The sequence below is a fragment of the Leucoraja erinacea genome, chromosome 3, assembly GCF_028641065.1.
Source record: "Leucoraja erinacea ecotype New England chromosome 3, Leri_hhj_1, whole genome shotgun sequence".
Lineage (NCBI taxonomy): Eukaryota > Metazoa > Chordata > Chondrichthyes > Rajiformes > Rajidae > Leucoraja > Leucoraja erinaceus.
In genome coordinates, this window is record NC_073379.1 from 41,279,320 (window position 1) to 41,301,453 (window position 22,134).

The 22,134-nt window shown below is 42.8% G+C and overlaps 1 protein-coding gene across 1 annotated transcript in view; it reads left to right on the top strand.

Moving 5' to 3' along the window:
* Positions 1 to 17,276, top strand: part of unc45b (unc-45 myosin chaperone B) — a 53,294-nt gene extending 36,018 nt beyond the window's left edge. The window contains exons 15-20 of the mRNA XM_055632513.1: positions 1,514 to 1,580; positions 4,965 to 5,078; positions 8,776 to 8,891; positions 11,312 to 11,429; positions 15,006 to 15,161; positions 16,701 to 17,276. Of these exons, the coding sequence (XP_055488488.1) occupies positions 1,514 to 1,580; positions 4,965 to 5,078; positions 8,776 to 8,891; positions 11,312 to 11,429; positions 15,006 to 15,161; positions 16,701 to 16,970 (841 nt within the window). The 3' untranslated portion in view covers positions 16,971 to 17,276. The remainder of the gene's footprint in view (positions 1 to 1,513; positions 1,581 to 4,964; positions 5,079 to 8,775; positions 8,892 to 11,311; positions 11,430 to 15,005; positions 15,162 to 16,700) is intronic.
* The last annotated feature ends 4,858 nt before the right edge of the window (positions 17,277 to 22,134 follow it).

Here is a 22,134-nt window from a genome sequence, read left to right on the forward strand (position 1 = left end):
ACACACTGTACCCCTGACCATGCAGCACACTCTAAAGTGGCAGGCTAATTTATGCACACTGGAACTGCAGTGATATACAACATTCTGACAGATCACTAACATTGAAGCAGGCCACAACACAAATGCTATAAAGAAATGGTTCCTGTGCCCGTCCCGATCAGCAGTCTGCTGGCATCTACATTTATTTAATCGACAGGAAGTGGATTGGTTGTCATGGACAAGTGGAGCTGAAGGATTTGTGATGTGTGAGTGTTGTGTGTGAGTGTGAGTGTGAGCATGTGTGTGAGTGTGAGTGTGAGATGTGCCAGACTGGGATATATGCACATGGTCCACAGTGGGATATAGGTTGAGAAGAACTTTCAATACAACACCACACCAAAGTGCAAGTAGCATTCCCAAAGCTTCCATAGCTAAAATATTCTGTTATCCAAGACTTGTAATTTTAAAATTCCTTTTGCAGCATTTGAGCACACTGAAATATTGGCGAGGAGATAAATATTTACCGGGACAATGTGGGGTTAATCATTTCCCTGCCTGTCTGAGACGGGTTTTATGATGGTGCAGTGGTGAGTTACTGGCCAGTAACCCAGATGCCTAGGCTAATAATCTCACTCTGTCAGCTGTGCAAACTAAATTCACTTGAATCAATTGAAATTAAATTAAAAAGATATTAGTCCTTCATAATTAAGATCACAACATTTCTGAATTACCGATATGAATCATGCATATCCTTCAAAGAGAGGGAATTTGCCATTTTTAGCCAGCCTGACCAACATACATGACATTAAATCAAGTGCAATGATGGAGAGGCGATAATGCACCTTTAGGGATGGCCAGATCCCAACACATTAATCCATTTAACAATAAGTCTCTTCCATTAGTTGGCACCTACAACTATACGTCATTGGGGTACCCACCTGGATTCTGTGGTCTATGCAGAACTATTGCCATGTATTACATTATTACACGATTTCTGCAAAGTGGACATGATCAAAGCACGATGTTATTATAGTCATAGAGTCCTAGAGATAATGGCCCTGTGACCCATTGATTTCACACCGACCATCAACCACCCACTTACACTAATCAACATTAACATTAACCCCAATTATAGACACAAAATGCTGGAGTATCTCAGACAGCATCTCTGAGGAAAAACCCATAGTTACTCCAGCCTTTTGTGTCTATCTTCAGTGTAAACCAGCTGTTCCTTTCTTTAACCCCGATTTTCCCACATTCTCATTAAACTACTCGAAGGCAATTTTCAGTGGCCAATTAACCTACCAACCTACAGATCTTTGAGATACAGGAGCAGACCACAGTACCCAGAAGTAACTTATGTGGTCATCACCACACGGACAGCATCAGGGGTCAGGGTTGAACCTGAGTCGCTGCCTCTGTGGGACAATGGGTTAATTAGCTCTGCTGTGCAAACACTATTTTCAGTTCTTAGAAACCAAGTGTTGAGTATTGTTAATATGCAACTAAATCTCCTTTTCCTCTTGGCCTTTAGAGTGTTCCTTGCTTTGGTCGAGGATGCCAGAGATCGGGGCAAAATTGTGGCACAAGGTGGTGGAAAGGTATTTATATAGACTCGCACTGAGCATGCTGCACAGGCTAGAGACATCTGGATTCATCTGCCTGGTGAATAGCCACCTCCCACCCCTATTCATTCCTCCCTATCACCATATCTGTCCCCTTGCTGTTGAACCAGGTGTCCTTCAATGCATCTCTTCTATTTATTTTGGCCACTCCCTGTGGGAGTGAGTTCCACACTGCTGCTGCTCTTTGGGTAAAGTTATTTCCTCCTGATTTCGCTATTGAATTTATTAGTGGTTGTTTTATTTTTAAGTGATATAGGCCCCGGAATTGCATCCTCCTCAAGTAGAAACAGCTACTCTGCATCTCCCCTATTGAAATCTTTCCAATCTTTCAAAGGTCAACCCTCAGGGCATTGTGTTGAAGATGCTCCAGTCGGCCTAACCACTCCTGTTAATAATAATATCCTTTACATTCTGGTCTAACTCAGGGGTTAATGTGACTTCAGAAATGGCTTTAGAGATACAGTGTGGAAACAAGCTCTTCGGCCTACCGAGACTGTGCTGACTGCTGATCACCCCGTACACTAATCTGTACAAACTAAGGATAATTTCACAATTTACCAAAGCCAATTAAGCTACAACCCTGTATATCTTTGGAATGTGGGTGGGAGGAAACCAGAACACCCAGAGAAAACCCATGCGGTCACAGGGAGAACGTACGAACTCTGTACAGACAGCACCCAGAGTCAGGATCGAACCGGGGTCTCTGACGCTGCAAGGAAGCAACTCTACCACTGTGCCGCTCTTATGGCAATGTGGCACTTATCAATGTGACTTTGTGACATTGCAGAGTTGTGGTGGTTCAATTCAGTGGATTTATGAAGAATGGTTATTGACAATAGTGAACTCATGAGAGCGTGATGTTTTTGTAGCAGTGTTCCAAACCATGGCATCGCAGATGTCCTCATTTTTATGGAACGGGGGTTCCCCTCTTCAACTATAAATGAGGCTCTCACCAGGGTCTCTTCTATACCTCGTAACTCTGCTCTATCTCCCCATCCCCCCAGTCGTAACAAGGGCAGAGTCTACCTTGCCCTCACTGTACACCCTACCAGCCGTCACATACAACAGACAATCCTCCGCCATTTTCGCCACGTCCAACGGGATCCCACCACTGGCCACATCTTCCCGTCTCCTCCCCTTTCGGCTTTCCGCAGAGACCACTCCCTTCATAACTCCCTGGTCAATTTGTCCCTTCCCATCCAAACCACCCCCTCTCCTGGTACTTTCCCTTGCAACTGCAGGAAATGCTACATTTGTCACTTTAGCTCCCCACTTGATTCCATCCAAGGACCTAAACAGTCTTTCCAGGTGCGGCAGAGGTTCACCTGCACCTCCTCCAACCTCATCTATTGCATCCGCTGCTCTAGTTATCAGCTGCTCTACATCAGTGAGACCAAGCGTAGGCTTGGCGATTGCTTCGCCCAACACCTCTGCTCAGTTCTTTTTTTTTTTAATTTTTAAATAGACTTTATTTGAGAAATAAATATATACAATACATGATACTTACAAAACTCCATCCGACATTCCCGGAGGCTATACATACATACAATACAGTTTCCCCAAATCACAATTTTACCCCACACCCTTGCCACTTATGTGGCCCACTAGCGTGGAATCCCTTCTCTTATTTTGAGGGGCGTCTCCACTACACCCTGCCCCCTATGTCCAGCAGTCGAAGGAACCTAGACTGTGCAACCCCCCCCCCACATCAGTCTGAAGAAGGTCTCGACCCAAAACGTCACCTATTCCTTCGCTCCACAGATGCTGCCTGACCCGCTGAGTTTCTGCAGCATTTTTGTCTACCTTATTTTTTGGAGCAATCATATTGAGGGAAGAAACAGATTTGAATGTAGGTGTAGCTCTAGCGATGAATAAATAACCTTTAGAAATTAATTCATTAACTAGAATATATGCAGATACATTTTACATGAATTTACATTAATATACATTAAGTGCGCACATCAAAAGAAGTCATGTATATTTTTACATCCAGGGAGCTTTAATAAGTAATGAACAAAGTTTCGGAAATTTCAATTTGCATACAAGTAAAGCTATCTATGGCACAGGAGCAGACGATTCAGCCTATCCTGGTCACATTGGTCTATGCTGGCCACAGCTACGCTATCTGACCTAATGCCACTTCTCAACCTCTGGGTTACAGCACACCAATTTTAAGTGTAGAGACTTTTGCTTCCCCAGCCCAACATTCCAACCACACCTCCTCCCACCACTGTAACACCTCCTCTCTGTGCATTGCCATACTTAAGCTCTCTAACCTTCCCCTGATTAACTTATACCAAAGAACTTTAGTTATTGACTATTCTAGTCCGTAGATCCTTGTTCTGTGCTCTATTCCGATCCTATATGATTTCATACATCTCAATTAAATCTCCCCATAAGCTCCCCTTAAATTTACTCACTTTCTTCTCAGATTCAGATTCAAGATTCAGATTCAATTTTAATTGTCATTGTCAGTGTACAGTACAGAGACAACGAAATGCATTTAGCATCTCCCTTGAAGAGCGACATAGCAAACGATTTGAATAAATAATAATAAGTGTCCGGTGGGGGGGGGGTGGTGATTGGCAGTCACCGAGGTACGTTGTTGAGTAGAGTGACAGCCACCGGAAAGAAGCTGTTCCTCGACCTGCTGGTTCGGCAACGGAGAGACCTGTAGCGCCTCCCGGATGGTAGGAGGGTAAACAGTTCTCAAAGTATTATAAGCAGATATGCAATGAATGAAGGGATTTTTTTTTAAAGCAACGTTGTTCTAAAGGGTGACAGATTTGTTCAAACTTTTACACCTGATTCGGGTGTCCTGCTGATGTCTCAATACCTGCCATCATTCAGTGGTTTAAAATTCTCATCCTGATGAAACCCTATACGGTCTCACCCTACCTAACTCTGCAACCACCCTACAAGTTTCCAACATGCCTGAATTGTTCCAATTCTGGCCACTTGACCAGCTCCAGTTCCAATCGCTCCATTTGTGGCGACTGTGTCTTCAGTGTTGGGAACTTCTTCCCTAAACCTTTCTAGCTCTTTTTCCTCCCCCACCGGCTAAAAATGTGCCCCTTTGATTCTTCTTTTCGTCTCTCATCCTAAAATCACCATGAGTGGCTCAGTGTTTGGTCATTTGATAAATGCTCCTGTAATGTTTGTCTTTGATGTTAAGAGAATGCAAGCTGTGGAACAGGCTCACAAATGCTGACAGGAACAACCTGTTACACTCAGATAATTGAGGATAAATATTTAAAGAATTTGTGAAAAGGGAGGGTTTCGGGTTGGGGTGTCAATGTTAAATGTTGAGGCCACCATTCTGCTACAATCTTTCTCTTATTTCCTCACTTTCTCCTTTAGTCGTTGTTGCCACTTGCCCTCCACGGCACCGACATTGGCAAAGTCAAGGCATCCCATGCTCTTGCTAAGATCGCTGCCATCTCTGACCCAGAAATAGCTTTCCCTGGTGAAAGGGTAAGTGGAAATTTACCAGGCAACCAGGAGTGATTCAATGGGAAATTGTCAGATATAAATGAGTTGCTTTGTTAATGGAGAGGGAGGGTGGGGTTTCTGGCATTCTGGTTACTTCTGGCCTAATCACACAGAGCTGTGTCTTTATCTGCCACCACCGCCTCAGAGTTCCAAGGTTGTGAGAGTAAGTCACACACGAGCACACAAGGTTGATAATCCACTGCAGTGCTGTACTGTCAGAAATTATATCTTTAATAAACTGGAGGTTTAAGATCCAATAATACCAATACAAAGAAAGGCAACAGTATAATCCACGATGACCTGTACAATATATAAGCTGTAAAGAATAACATTTGATTATTACTAAAACCTGATTATGGGAATAATATCGTAGACAAATTGGCTGTCCCAGTTCCTGTTGGAGTGACAGGGTCTCCAAAATGCCCAATGGCTTTTGAATGCATTTGGAACACCCTAAGAGATCTGTGAGTGAGGCCTTGTATCTGCAAACCCATCTTTCTTTCAAGATTATTCGGAAAGCTTGCATAAATTTCCACACCATGAAGAACCCTGTCTCAGTACCTACCTAACCATATGTAACATATAAGCATTGCCTAAATATCGAGGGATGATTTATTACATTACTGGATGCATGTTATTGTTCTCGCTTAGCCTGGTTGGAAATAAAGTCCATAATTCACAAAGTCAAATTATCCACTAATGATTTTTAATTGGTAGCACACTGCATTGCTTTCCCGGGGTGAATTTTACAAAACCTTTTCTCATTTTCCCACAGTGTTGTTAAGTTAAACCATTGCTTGGCTTTCAAGGATTATTTGTTTGTTTCTGCCAGTGTCATCAGAATACAGTTCCCAACGTAACTCAAAATGCCATTCATTTGCCCAAAAGAACAGAGAGTGCTAAATGATGTTGTTTTTTGATGACTCTGTATTCATTTCTGCAGTGGTCAGTGGGTCATGACCTTGTCTAAGTCAGGTGTTCTGGGCTTAATCCACTTCAGAGCTATATCTGACAGCCCAGTGCAGCAGTGCTAGTTGACTTGACAGGGATGCTGTTTATTGATGGTCTCCTAAAGTAAAGAAACAAGTAAAGTAAAGTAGCCTTTATTGTCATTCAGACCTTTCGGTCTGAACGAAATTTCGTTGCCTTGCAGTCATACATATAATAAAAATGACAAAAACACACAATAAACACAAATTGAACATCCACCACAGTGAGTTCACCAGGCACCTCCTCACTGTGATGGAAGGCAAAAATCTTAAAGTCCTTGTCTCTTCCCTCCTTGTTCTCCCTCTGCTCCGAGGCGACCTGTGAGCTCCCGATGCTGCCGTCCACAAGGCCCGTGGTCGATCCTCCGAGGTCAGGTCACCGCTGCCTCCGGAACGCCACAGCTCCAATGTCGGGTCAACCGCTGCCTCCGGAACGCCACAGCTCCGATGTCGGGTCGGGTCGCCGCTGCTGCTGCTGCCAGAACGCCACAGCTCCGATGTTGCCGCTGGAACGCTGCCCCAGCTTCGAGGCCGCCAGCTCTGCCATTAGGCCTCGGCGCAGACAGAGACGGACACGGGGGATACGACAAGAGAAGTCGCATCCCCCCGAAGGATGAGACCAAAATCATGTTTCCCCCCCCCCCCCACCACACCCATACACAACATAATAAAATTAAAATAAAACCAAAAATTAACTAAAACAGGACAAAAGAACAAACAAAAAAAGAAAAAACAAACGGACTGCAGGCGAGCCGCAGCTGCTAAGGCAGCGCCGCCTCCTGCCTACCCCCCAAAGTAAACAGTCCCATGTACTTTGTTTAATGAAAGCAGGGAAGCTTCTCCCTTATGTCCAAGAGCCAATATTTATTTGCCAATCAACATCACAAATATGATCAGTTTATCTGTGTGTAGTCATGGTAACTTTCTCCCAGATGCTGCAAAGTGGTCAGTAATTCAAATTACAACTAGGGGTACTTCATTAAAGTAAAAGCTCAGGATGAGGGATAACATTATTTTTTCTATGTCTTTCTCCAAAGACAAAAGTTGTGGCAAATTGCATGTTCTGCAATGAATCCGCACACAGGAGAATTCAATGATAGAGCTCTTAAAGATTGCCTGTGTTATACTTAACCTCACATTGCAGTTTGTAGATCTTCCTGCATTAAAATGGACTTCTGTTTCTCTAACATTGCAACTGTGACTACACTTCAATATATGCTGTGTCATACTTTGGTTCATTCTGACAACATGGAAGATGGTTTAAAACCTTTTTTTATGTGTCAGGTTTGGCTGCATCTGCCAGAGAAACTGCATTTAAGATTACTCCAATGATCCTTCATCAGAAGCATAGTACAGACCTACTTGTTTGGAACATATCTGCCAATATTCAGAGCAATTCAGGGGCAGTTTGCTTCCAAGCATGTATGTTTAATAAGATGTGGACTTTTGAGAAGCTTAGTTTCAAAAAGCTCAAGATGGAGTTAAAATGAGTTCACTATATAACACCTTGAATGGTAGCCTGCCAAGTTTAGTTTGGTTTGGCAATACAGTGTGGTAACTGGCCCTTCGGCCCACCGAATCCATGCAGACCATTGACTAATTCTGTGTTATCCCACTTTCTCATCCACTACCTACACGCTAGGAGCATTTGCAGAGGCCAATTAACCTACAAACCCGCGTGTCTTTAAGATGAGGGAGAAAACCAGTGCACGCGATGGAAACCCACGCTGTCACAGGGAGATCATGCAAACTCCACACAGAAAGGACCTGAAGTTAGGATTGGACCCAGGTCTCTGGTGCTGTGAGGCAGCTGCTCTACCAACTGCGCCACTGTGCTGCCCTTCTTGAACTGTGCAGTCCTGCATTGAATGTATTTCCACAGTGCAGTTGGGGAGAGAGTTATGCTTACAGGAAAGGGACCACGTTACCAGTTCATTTGACTTGTAAATGAATCTCCCACTCCCTGCACCAATTTCACTTATATGGTTCAATGGTTTCTTTATTGTCCCGTGTACCAGGTACAATGAAATACATTTTTTTGCATACCGATCCACAAGACTATCCCCATACATAAACACAGTTGCCCCAGTTAATGCAGTAAGCAAAGAACAGACAACTGAGTTCATATGGACACAGAGCACTGACCATCTTCCATTTCCATTCCCTTTAACCCCATTAATGGAGTAATAACCGTGACAGTTCAAGCGGTTGTTTGTATCTGGTTTAAAGCACAATTGCAGAGCTACAGCTACACAAGTACTACAGAGTGCACCAGTCACGCGATGAATAGTAGAACTCAATAAGCCAATTCAACAGTTCCTGCCAAACCTCCATCCTCTAGCAGCTCAATGAACATGGTGCATAATTTGAGGGCTAATCTGCATATTCCCCCTTCCAATCATGCACTGATTGCACTGGCAAATCAATTGCTGTTCCTTCATCATCGATGGGTCTAAATCCTGGAACTGCCTCCCTAACTCCACTGTGGGAGCACCTTCAGTTGAAGAACTGCAATGGTTCAAGAAGGTGACTCACCAGCATAACTTTGTCCTTGCAGTGATATCCATTAGTCTTGTGTGGCACTAACACTTACATTCATTTTAAAACTGACGTTCAGCCATATGCATTTCTGTCGTCTTCGCTGCCGATGTGTTTTATAATGCCTGATCTCTTTGCCTCTTTCCCCTCAGGTCTATGAAGTGGTGCGGCCACTTGTCAGCCTTTTGAACACTGAGCTGGATGGTCTGCAGAATTATGAGGCTCTAATGTCTCTCACCAACCTTTCTGCCAAAAGCGAGAAGTTAAGGCAAGTTGCTCACCTGTGGAAATCCAAGTTTGTGTTTCTGGCGGTGTGTGTCTGCAATGCTCGAATGATGCAGCATAGAAGGTGGTCTTTTAAAGTTTTTCCCTGTATCTCAGTACACACACGTGACAATTTTCTTGATTAGTACAGGTGTACATTAGTACAGGTGTCAGAGGTTATGGGGGAGAAGGCAAGAATATTGTGTTAGGAGGAAGAGATAGATAAGCCATGATTGAATGGCGGAGTAGACTTAATGGGCCAAATGACCTAATTCTACTCCAATCACTTATGCCCATTTGACCCCTCCCATACCCTGGCATTTCCACCTGCCACCTCAGAAGGTGCAACACTTGTTCCTTCTTGTCCTCCGTCATCACCAATCAGGGAACTAGACAGCCCTCTTTTCGAGTCAGAGGTTTTTTTAGGAAACGCTTCTCATCCACCCACACTTTGCAGGCAATGCAAACAAGATCCTCTAACCTGGACTGGATAAATACTCCTTTCATTTCCCACTGTTTCTTTTGCTAATTAACTCAATTCTTTGTCCTCTAGTTAAAAACAATTCTGCCAGCTTCTAGTTATTTCCTCTGGTGAAACCTTTCATAATTTGGGACCAGTACTAGTAAATCTCCCATTAACCTTAACCATCCTTAAGGAGAACAATTACAACCTCCCTAATCTATTTACATCATTAAAATACCTATTTAATTTTTAAGCCATTTTTCAGAATCCTAACACATCATCCATCCTCTACCATTTCTTGCAGTGTGATCTCACCATCAGTGACATCTTTCCATCTTCTACCTTTTCTACTTCCTGCAGAGTCCACATATGCTTGGTTCCCTGGTTCATCCATCCTTCTCCATTTACCCCTCCCATACCCTGGCATTTCCAGCTGCCACCTCAGAAGGTGCAACACTATAATCAGGGAACTATACAGCCCTTCCAGGTGAGTCAGAGGTTCAACTGCACCTCGTCCTACCTGCTCTATTGCATCCAATACTCACAATGTGCCCTCCTCTAACCTGGACAGCATTTACTACACAAATCTTCCCTCATCTGTTTTCATCTCAGTCTACCATCATATATTGCTATTCCTTTTCCTTTGTGTAGTAAAGGGCCTGCCCCATTGCAGCGACCTAATTGGCGAGTTTAGAAGAGTTTGCCCTCGACTCGTATTCGCAGCATAATTGACACGAGGTCCTAAGGATCTTTGTACTCTAACTTCATGCTCAAGCCGTCCCGTGTACTCTTCCTGCCTCAGCTAGGTCACGGGTGTGAATTTCAACAGCGCAAAAATCCCCCGCTTTCTAAAGAAAGGTCGCCATTGAAAAAAAATCAATGTTTTACTGTAGGGTTGCGTGTGTGTGTGTGTGTGTGTGTGTGTGTGTGTGTGTGTGTGTGTGTGTGTGTGTGTGTGTGTGTGTGTGTGTGTGTGTGTGTGTGTGTGTGCACGCGCGCGCGCGCTTTCTATTTATCACATCACTCCTGTGGGAGGGAGTTTTGTACTGTGGGTAAGAAAGTTCCATCTGAATCCTCCATCCCAATGTTGCTCTATCAAATACTTTCAGTATTTTAAAAACCTCTTTAAATTCACCCCACAGTCTTCAGCTTTCTCAAGAACAGACCTTGAAAATGTTGCTGAAGGTTACAACTACTCAGCTTCAAAACTATGGGAAATGCAAAATCCACATTGTTTCCATATAAATTGGTATAGAGAGACCTATACTGTGCGTAGATTCAATTCCAGATTATATTTCATTCTAATAATTTATTAATAGAACATAGCACAAATAGGTCTTTGTCCTAATTACATACGTTATCAATCTGAAGGAAGAAAACAACTTTCAAAAGCAACATTTATTTTCCTGAGTGAAATTGTCATGATAATTAATCATGAATGAACAGTCCATACACTTTTGACAGGCTATCAGCATGTCCCTAGATATCAGCTGATCTTGTCACAAGGGACATAATAACTTGGTATCATCGAGTCACTTGGTGATACTGAAAGGAAAAGAAGACATCAGGAAGAATGTTCCATTCTATGAAAATGAAAGTATAAACTTCAAATGCTGGAAGTGGGAAATAAAAAACAGATCTGTTGGAAACAGTAACAGTGGTAAAGTTTTAGGTCAAAGAACCTCGAGTGTTTCTGGATGAATTAGTTAAAATTCCATTCTAATTGAAATCAAAATAATGTTATGCAAGAGTTTGAGAGACAAATTCCAGCTGGAAATCTGAAATGAAAAATCAATAAAACGCCAAGATGCTGGGAGAAAAACAAACTTAGACAAGATGAAATTGCTTCTGCTCGGTAACACTAGATACATGCCAATGTATCAGTTGTCACCGTATTCATTGGCTGCGAGTCGTTATTGGACGTCCTGCAATTTTGAATCTTCCTTTCGTTCTGCATTCAGGCAAAAGATAATCAAGGAGAAAGCTCTGCCCGAGATTGAGTGTTACATGTTTGAGGAACATGATCAAATCCGACAAGCAGCCACTGAGTGTATGTGCAACATGATCACCTGTAAAGAAGTAAGTGAGAAGCTGTTTTGTTAAATCTTTTATTATCTGGTGGAATTGAGAATGCCTTTTTATTCCACCTGTTAACAAACCTTGAAATTGAAGTACAAGTGAGAAGGGATGAACTTTGAATTGCCTTCAGATGCTGGATACTTATTGCTCAGCCATGGGTCAGTGTAATTCACTCCGGTCTTACAACTTCCAAGATTTAGGAAGGAGATGAGAAGGAATTTCTTTATTCAGAGGGTGGTGAGTCTGTGGGGTTCTTTGCCACAGAAGACTGTGGAGGCCAAGTCAATGGCTGTTTTTAAGGCAGAGATAGATAGATTCTTGATTAGTACAGATGTCAGAGGTTATTGGGAGAAGGCAGGAGAATGGGGTTAGGAGGGAGAGATAGATCAGCCATTATTGAAAGGCAGAGTAGACGACGGGCCAAATGGCCTAATTCTGCTCCTATCACTTATGACCTTTTGATTTCCATTGTTTGCTGTTTCTTTTATTGGAGACTTACACCACATTTCTTTGTGCTGTAGGTTATATGCAACGTGATAAATACTAGCAAAGAGTGGGACACACAAGACCTCCAGACTACTCTATCATTGGGTGATCCTTGCCCTCAGCTCCACTATCTGGCCCACTCTCAGCACCCCTTCAATCCATTAGTGCTTAAAAAGCTACCAAGCCCAGTCTTGAATATACTCAACGACTGAGCACCCACAGCCGTTGAGGCTGGAGAATTGCACACTAAATGACAAAACTTCTTAACTCCTTTATTCTGATTCTGCAACCTTTGGTTCTTGTTGCTTCATCCTGTGGTCTCTCAACATTCATGCTGACAATCTTGCAGGTTTTAGTGAGATCGTACAACATATCATAGACCACAGCACAGGGACAGGAACAGGGTATGATGTCTGTGCCAAGCATAACACCAAATTGAACATGCTTGCATGTAATCTATATTTCTCAATACACTGCATATCCATGTGCCTATATAAAAGCCTCTTAAATACCACTATTATATCTGCTTCCACCATCACTCCTGGCCCTGGCAGTGCAATGCAGGCACCTACCACTCTCAGTGTAAAAATAATTTACCCTTTGCATTTCCTTTAAACTTTCCCCTCTGGCTTAAAAGCTATACCCTTTAGTGGTAGACATTTCTACCTGGGAAAAAAAGTTCTAACTTTCTATTCCGTCTACGTTTGTCATAGTTACATAAACTTCTATCAGGTCTCCCCTCAGCCTCCAACACTTCAGAGAAAACAATCCAAGTTTGTCCAACGTCTCCTTATAGAAGCAATGTTACAAAATTGTGAGATTTTAAAAATCAAGTTTGCAATTTATCCCATCAGATAAAGCATAAAATAAGTTTAATTTGACACCTAATTCACTTTCATATCTCAAGTATTAAAAAAATTATGGCCATTTTCATACTCGGAAATTAGCATCTTGTTCCCTATTGATTTTTTATGGACATAACAAAAAAGCTGTGATCGTGGACAGTCAAAAGCACATAACTTTCTTAAAAATTAAGAGAACTGAATGAAATTTTCAGTTATCATAGATTGAATCATTCTGAAACAAATATAAAATAATCTTACTTGGATGACCTGAAATTAAAGCATATAATTAGTTAGTTACCCAATTGTAGCTAATTTCAAACTTCAATTACTAGATCTAAACATCTATCCATTTCTTAATAAATGATTAACATTTTTAAATAGCCTAAGTGTCCAAATAATATTCACAAATAATTCACAATAAAATATGATTTTTAAATCTCATTTACATTAATTTATAGGCCAAATGGAAGGAATTTAGTGTTCAATTGCTGTAAATTAATGTCTATTTAAATCTTTCTAGTGGGATCCTGTGAACGCGCTGGTTTAGAACGTTCACATTGCGGTAGATTTGTGCCCTCAAATGCCCAGAAAAATACTGCGGGATATAATGGGCCCAAATTAGCTACTCGCAACTTTGTATAAAGGGATCTTAAGAAGCCTTTTTTAACGTAAAAATAAACAGCCTACCTTCCGTTTTCCCCTGTATGAGATCCGACCCGTTGTCGGCGGTCGCGGGTTTAGAGGTTAATTTTTAATCTACTATAACAAGTAAATAAAGCCCTTAAAACTAAAAATAGCTCCAGCTACCGAATCTTCCAGCGATTTTTCGTTAATAATTAACTAGGCTGAAAAACCTCGATTTGAACAGCCTAGGGAAAATCGCGTTTGAAACCCGCCCCCCTCTAAACGGCGCCAAAATCGCGCACACAGGCTGGGACAGATTTTCAGCGATCTTCATGTAGGCTTTGCAACATACCTACTTATAGCCAACACCTTCCGATCCAGGCAGCATCCTGGTAAACCTCTCCTGAACGCTCTCCAAAGCCTCCACATCATTCCTGTGATGGATTAGACAGGCTGGACGTGGATGGGTCAGCCCTCAAATTACATCTCTCTTTCCAATTTCTAAATGAAGTAGTTGATGCACAGTCCATTCTGTCTGATATTATAGAGAATCATAGAGATGCACAGCACAGTAGCAGACCCTTCGGCATGCCTATGCCGACCACATTACTTGTCAGTACCAACCCCTTTTACAATGTATTTAGCTTCTCTGTCTTGGCGATTCAAGTCCTTGTTCAGATGCTTCTTAAATGTTGAGAGTACCTGCATTTACCACAATTACCTTCTAAATTCCAAACACAATCTGTGTGAAAAACACCTCCTCAGCTCCCCTCAAAATATCCTAACTCTCACTTTTATACCTGCATTCCTTGTTTTAGACACCCCACCATACGGAAAAAGATTCTTACCATCCACCCTCTCTATCTCTCTCATATGTGTTTTAACCTGTCAGCACATCCCTCAGTCTCCTCTGCTCCAGAAAAAAACACACGCGTCTCTTCTTATAATTGAAATGCTCCAAACCAGACAACCAATCCTGGTGAATCTCCTCTGCACTCTCTCGAACACAATCATATCCTTCGGATAGTGTCAGGGACATTGAGCTATACTGCATGGAAACAGGTCCTTTGGTCCAACTTGTCCACCCTGACCACCTTGGCATTCTGGGCTTGTCCTATTTGCCTACATTTGATCTGAAACCTTCCTATCCATATATCTGGCCAGATGTCTTTTAAAAGTTGGAGTTGTACCTGCTTCCATAGCTTCCTCTTCTAGGTATGGATTATTTGCCACTTAGATCTCTCCCTCCTCACCTTAAGCATGCCTTCTAGTTTTAGAATCCTCCACCCTACGAAAAAGACTGTGAACATTCACTTGATCCATACTTCTCATGATTTTGTATATTTCAGTGAAGTTGTTTTAATAGGCATCTGTAAAACTGCCCTAACTGTGCAGGGAGTAAATGGGAAAGTGGGATAACATAAAACATATGTGGACAGATGATCATTGGTTGGCATGAACCTGGTGGGCTGAAGGACCTGCTTCAACGTTGTATCTTTAAAAATCATAAAAATCATCCCCTCCGCCTGTGCGTCATAGAAGAAAGTCTCAGCCCATCCAACCTCTTCTTATAGCTCAAGCTCTTGTATGAAGCCAAGTTAACCTTGTTTTTCCCCTCAAGGTTCAGGAGCGCTTCTTGGCTGAGGGGAACGACAGACTGAAGCTAATGGTGCTGCTTTGTGGAGAAGACGATCCGAAGCTCCAGCGAGCAGCAGCAGGAGCACTTGCCGCACTCACAACCAGCCACAAGGAAATCTGCCCCAAGATATCAACAGTCGTGAGTTGACAACACGTGCATGCCCTGCACATTAGAGATAAAAGTGCCACCTTCCTTCACCCAAAGTGCTCATCAACCCTGGTCACTCCCTCTTCTTCCCTCTCCAATCAACAGGAGGTAAAGAAGTGGCCCTTGTGGCTAAGGGGATCAGAGGGTGTGGAGAGAAGGCAGGTACAGGATACTGAGTTGGATGATCAGCCATGATCATATTGAATGGCGGTGCAGGCTCGAAGGGCCGAATGGCCTACTCCTGCACCTAATTTCTATGTTTCTATGTTTCTAAGTTCATAAAAGCATACCTCCACATTCAGGGACAATTTCTTCCAAGCTGTTATAGGCAACTGAACGGTCCTTTCATCAGCTAGAGTGCACTCCTGACCTATCATCCACCTCATTGGAAATCTCTGTACTTTGCACTTAATACTGTACCCTTTGCCCTTTATCTGTACACTGTGGATGGCTTGAATGCATCATGTATAGTCTTTTCTTTGACTGGGTATTACGTAAACAAAAGCTTTTCACTGCCCCTCGGTACACGTGACAATAATAAACTAAACTAAGACTGGAACATTTTGTGAAGACAACTAGGCTTTTGCTATTCTCTTGCTTTTGCCAATTTTCTTCAATCCACTGAATACGGGACCTGAAAATGAAATAACACGAATAAAAGAATGCTCTTTTTATCAAACATTCTTTAAAGACTATTTAATGGCCCTTTCACACATTTCTGCCCCCCCCCCCCCCTCCTCAAATATATTCACCTCTCTTGCTTCCCTATCCCAGCCCCATTCAACCATTCCAACCTGATCAACATTCTCACCTCCCTCTTTCCTCTGCAATCCTCTCCCTCCATCAACCCTCTCCTCTCCAGTGGTTCCTCTTTTCCTTCTTTCTTGCACGAACCAACTTCCACTTCCTAACTTTTCACCCCTCTACTCCATGCTCCTCATTCCTTCCATCCTTATTTTTTGCCCACCCCCTCATCCTCACTCAGTTCCATTCAAGAGCTACATCATCAATGATCTAATATTTTCTTCAAACAATGAGTGGTTGAACATCGACCACACATATAAATTCTTGCATCCATTTTCTCTCCCCTGAATTCTCCCACATTTCCACACAGGGCAGCACGATGGCGCAGCGGTAGAGCTGCTGCCTAACATGGCCAGAGGTACCTGGATTTAATCCAGGCTGCCAGTGCTGTCCATATGGAGTTTGTGCATTTTCCCTGTGACCACATGGATTTTCCCTGGGTGCTCCGGTTTCCTCCCACATTCCAAAGACGTACAGGTTTGTAGGTTAATTTGGCTTTTGTAAAAATTGTAACTTGTCCCTAGTTTGTAGGATAATGCTAGTGTACGGGGATCGCTGGTTGGAGTGGACTCGTTGGGCCAAAGGGCCTGTGTCCGTGCAGTATATCTAAACTAAACTAAAGTATTCAGATTCAGATTCAGATTCTGGCACCATGGTGCCTCAGAAACAGTTGAGTGCTTTTTTTAAAGGAACTTGGTGAGATTTTGTTTCTCTCTTTGAACGCAGACCGTGCAATGGCTGGAGATCTTGCAGAGACTGTGTATCCATGACAGCTTGGAGGTCCAGCACCGTGGCTTGGTCATTGCTCTCAACATGATGGCGGACCAGGAGATCGCTAAAAAGATGATTGAGAGCGAATTACTGGAGATCCTGACAGTGATCGGCAAGATGGAAGTTAACGCCAAGAATCACGATGTCATCGATGTGGCGCGGAAGTGCCTCGTGAAAGCTATGGATTACTCCCTGATCAAACCAACATCCCAGCAGGCAAAATAAAGAGCAGTTTGTGCAGAATAATTAGATCACTCAAATTAAACCTCACCGTGGGATGTAATCGGTTGTTTACTTAAAGCCTGTGTGGCCTCAAAGTCTAATTTTTTAAATACCCATAAATTTCCTAACTCGATCATTATAGAGGAGTTGCTGGAGATGATTAAAACTGTTTATTGACTTCATTCTTGTGACAAACTGCTGACTGGGAAAACAAAACTTAATTAACCAAGCTGTATTTAGGAAAATAAAATGTATTTCAGTGCCACACTCTGCCAAGTGCTGGAAGCTGAATGCTTTTGGAAAATGGAACTGCTACATGTTTATATCTACCCTCACGTCACTGAAAGGTGCTTCACAGGTAATGAAGATTCTTCAAGTGCAGTCACCATTGAAAAGCGGCAATCATATTTTTTCAGAGCAAGCACCCACAGACAGGGCGTGATAAGATATTGAAATGTAAAAAATTGCAGATCTAAAATTACTACAAAAAATGATAGAAATGTCCGCAGGTCAGCCAGCATCTATGGAGAGAGAAACAGTTCATGTTTCAGGTCAAAGACCCTTCAGCAGCATGTCTGGGCTCCCCTGTTTTTCTTCACTGAGGGTAGCAGAATGGTGCAAATGAGTAGACCCAGTGGCACATAGTGCCAGAGACCCAGGTTCAATCCTGACCTTGGATTCATAAGTTCATAAATTTTAGGAGTAGAATTAGGCCATTCGGCCCATCAAGTCTACTCTGCCATTCAATCACAGCTGATCTATCTTTTCCTCTCAAACCCATTCTCCTGCCTCCTTTCCATAACCGCTGACTGTGTGGAGTTTGCACACTCTCTGTGAGTATCCTCCGGTTGCTCCGCTTCCCCGCATCCCAAAGACATGCTGTTTGGAATTTAATTGGCTACTGTAAATTGCCGATAGGAGAGTGGTAGAATTATGGGGAATTGGGACATTGTGGGGAGAATTTAAAAATGGAAGTCACGTGGAATGAGTGTAAATGGGTCGTTGACGATCGACGTGGACCTGATGCCCGAAGGACCTGTTTCCCTGCTGTACTTCTCTACAACCGTCTATCAAATCCACTTGACATGCTTTTACTTTTGCATCACTCTCCCTCAGCATTTAGATGTTTGGAATAGTGTTTCTACCGTAGATCAAAGCTGCAACATTCAGACTCTGCTATGAATGGTGTCCATTAAGCCAAAGCTGACACAGAGCTTGTTTGAAGATGTTTTCATTTACTGGTATGCCCTTATATTTACAGAGTTATGGGATTGCACAGCATGGAAAATGGCCCTTCTGCCCACCGCATCTATGCTGACCATAATGCCTGACTAATCCCACCTGTCTGCATTAATTACACATCCCGCTAGGCACTGCTCACTCTGCTGCCATTTGAATGTGGGTCACTGTTGCTATTCCTGTCATCACTACCCCCTGCGGCAGTTCATTCTAGATACCAACTGCTCTTTGTGTGAAAAGTTTACCCCCTCATCCTCTTTAAACCTCCAGCCTCTAGTTTAGAGATCTTTGTCATGTGAATCAGACTCCAGCTATCTACCCTAAAGCCTCTCACAATTTTATATACCTCTATCATGTCATTTCCCTATCTCCTTCTCTCCAGGGATAATAGGTCTAACCTATTCAATCTCTCCTTATAACTCAAACCCTCCAATCCATGCAATATTCTTGTGAATCATTTATGCTCCTGCATCATCTTCCTCACATCGTCCCTGTAAAAAAAGACACAAATTGCCAGAGTAACTCAGTGGGTCAGTCAGCATCGCTGGAGAACATGATAGGTGATGTTCCTGGTCAGGTCAGAAGATGGACCCGAAACGTCACCTATCCATCTTCTCTAGAGATGCTGCATGACCTGCTAAGTTACTCCATCATTTTGTGTCTTTTTTGTAAACAAGCATATGCAGTTCTTTATTTCTACGTATTATTCCTCTAGTGTGTCGACCAGAACTGCACACAATACTCCAAATATGGACTAACCACAGTTCTGTACAACTGTAACATGGAGGGTTAGAATGGACGGTCAGCCTGGATCGAGTTTAAACTGATTGTATCTATGTATGGTATATCTAATCTGTTGAAAGAGCATACGGAACAAAGAGTTTTCATTGCACCTCAGTAATAATAAACCTAAACCTATTATATCTGCCACAACCACCACACTGGCAATGTATTCCATGCACTCCCCCCCTCTATGTAAAAAAATGTACCTTGCACATATCCTTTCAACTTTGCCCCTGTCATCTTAAAACTATGCACTCTAGTATTTCATTTCTTTATTCTGCGAAAACGGCCTTGACCGTCTATCCTATCTGTGCCTTCTCATTATTTGTATATACTGTGCTTCTATCAGGTCTCCAAGTAACCTCGGGCATTCCAGGAAAAACAATCCAAGTGTGTCCAATCTCTCCGTGTAGTTAATATCCACGTTCCAGTCATCTGTCAGGTAAACCTCCTTTGCACATTTTCCAAAGCTTTCAGATCATTCCTGCAATGGGGCAACCTGAAATGCACACAATACCCCCAATGCAACCTAACCAAAGTCCTACAAAGCTGCATCATGAGCTCCTAACTCAAATAATCAAAGCCGTGACATAAGAAAACAAGCAAACCATACACCTTCTTTACCACTCTCTTGACTTGTGTTTTGTCACGTTATGGAGTTAAGGGTCTTGCCATTATTTGTATATTTTCCCTAAAATCTCACCTCCCTGAGGGCATCATCTCACACTGGCTGGATTAAACTTCATCTGCCATTTTTCTGCCCATTTCTGTGTGTGATTTATGCCCTGCTGTATACATTGACAGCCTTCCCAACAGTCCACGCCCCTAGCAATCCTGGTGTCAACTGCCAATTTACTAACCAACCAATCTACATTGACGACCAGGTCATTTATATTCTTGTGGGACTTTAACCTGCAGATTAGCAGGAAAACACAAGGGTCAGGTTTTGTAAAGATGATTTCACTTCAGGTTAACATTTGTAATATTTCTAAATCTTTTCATATTCTTTAAGTATATTTCTTTTTTTTAAGTATTCTATAGAATTACTAATTTCTAAAATGTTGTGATTTTTAAATAAAAAAATAAAAAATATACTTAGGAATGGATCTGTTTGGGCAGCAGGCTTGATCTATAATGATCTGACACAATAATGTCGAAAGGTTCAATCGTACTTTATTGTCACATGTACCAATGTACAGTGACATTACTTTTTTGCCTATTCTTCAGTCAAAATCTTCTTGTGCAAAGGCACGATCATACTCAAGTACAAAAATGTAAGAAAAGTAGATTACAATGAGACTTCACAAGAATCGCTACATTTCCAGTGTCATCCTGTACCCCTCAAGTTGAAACAATATACGAATCTCAACTTGGCTATAAGGGGCCTTCGTCTGGGTGAGGGCACTGGGTTGGAGTTGCAGGGTCAGCCTGGCCGAATGATATTGTTGACTCCCTCCACCAGGGTCTCGACCCGAAACATCACCCATTCCTTCTATCCAGAGATGCTGCCTGTCCTGCTGAGTTACTCCAGCATTTTGTGTCTATGTTATAGTCTTGGAGTTTGGAGCGCTTAGATTTCTCAGCTAAAAAGTATTATTAACAGGTAGGTAACAGTTGGTGTCCTGGAATCGATTGGCCTATTGACATCTAGTGAAGAAAATGATGTAGAGAGAAAAATAAAAGCTTGATGGATCTGAAATGCAAGCTGATTCTCTTCCCACTGATGCTGTCTGTCCTGCCAAGTATTTTCACAATTCTCTCTTTTTTATTTTAGATTTCATCTATCTGCAGTTTTTGTTTTGATATTGTCAAAAGTATTGTCCTAATGACCAAATACTTAAGTTTCATATATTCAAAATTTTCATACTAGGCATAGGTGAGGGTTTCGTAACAAAAATCCTCCTCCGCACTGATCTTAAAAACAGCATGTTTTACTTATTCACAGAACAGTCAGCTTTTACTGACCGTGTTTCTCCTGAAACCATAAAAGGCAACACTTAAACTGTATTCTTTGCCCCCACTGAGGTATGTGATATCTTGCACACACAAATGCTGACTCTCACACTTGGCCTGGACTGCTTCTCCGTTGCAGCTGTGATGTTCTTTCACTTGCAATGATCTCCCATTGTAACTTCCAGGAAAACTCTGAAGGGTCTGTTTATACAGTTTTCTTGGCATGTTTGCTTCGGTATGGGTCCCGGCCAACTCTCTGATCATTAGCCGTGGCTCAATCGTCAGTATTAATTCCTCTAAGCCTGACAGCTCTGCCACAGTTTCACTTCAAAACCTTGAGCGCAATAATCCTGGCTGTCTCTCCCTTACAGTATAGAAAGAGTTTAGCACTGCTGGGCGTGATGACTTTTAGACAGGGTCATAGTTATAGAATTATAGACCATGGACACCAGCCCTTCAGACCAGCACATCCATGCAACCATGCCCATCAAAACTTATCTAACTTGCCCACATTTAACCACTATCCTTCAAAAAACTTCATATCCACATGCTTGACCAAAGTCTTTTAAAATGTTGCTATTGTTGTGAAAAAGTTGCCCTTCAGATTCCTATTAAATCTTTTGCCTCTCATCTTAAAGCGATGTCCTCTAGTTCTTCATTGCCCAATCCTAAGAAAATGACTGTGTATTCACCCGATCCATGCCCTATACATAACTAAAGCTCTGTTCCCCTCTCGGGCCAGTCAGCGCCATGCGGATTAGTCTCTTCTCGTCTCACTCCCCGGGATGGTCCGCCCCTTCCTGCGCCATCGCGTCTTTACTGGAGCTGAGGGACGATGTGGGTGGATGGCGGAGGCCTTCAAGTGGACACCATTTTCGGAGGGACCGGAAGCGGCGTGGTGATGCGATGTCGCCAAACGGAATGCAGTGAATCTGATCCCGGCGGAGGAGAGCGTCCAGCGCCTGCTGTGAGTACCAAACGCACCGACATCGCAACTCCCCGCAGCTCCAGCCACTACCCCTCTGGTCTTCCTGACTGGCTCCTGCCCCCCTCCCCCGTGATACCTCCCTCTTCCCTATGGCTCTTCCCTCATCTTTTCTCCGAGCTCTATCCCCCCCCCCACCTCCCTCCCACCCGCGCGCTGGCGCTGCCATAGCTGCTGGTGCTTCCGGGCCGATCCGAGGTGAGGGAG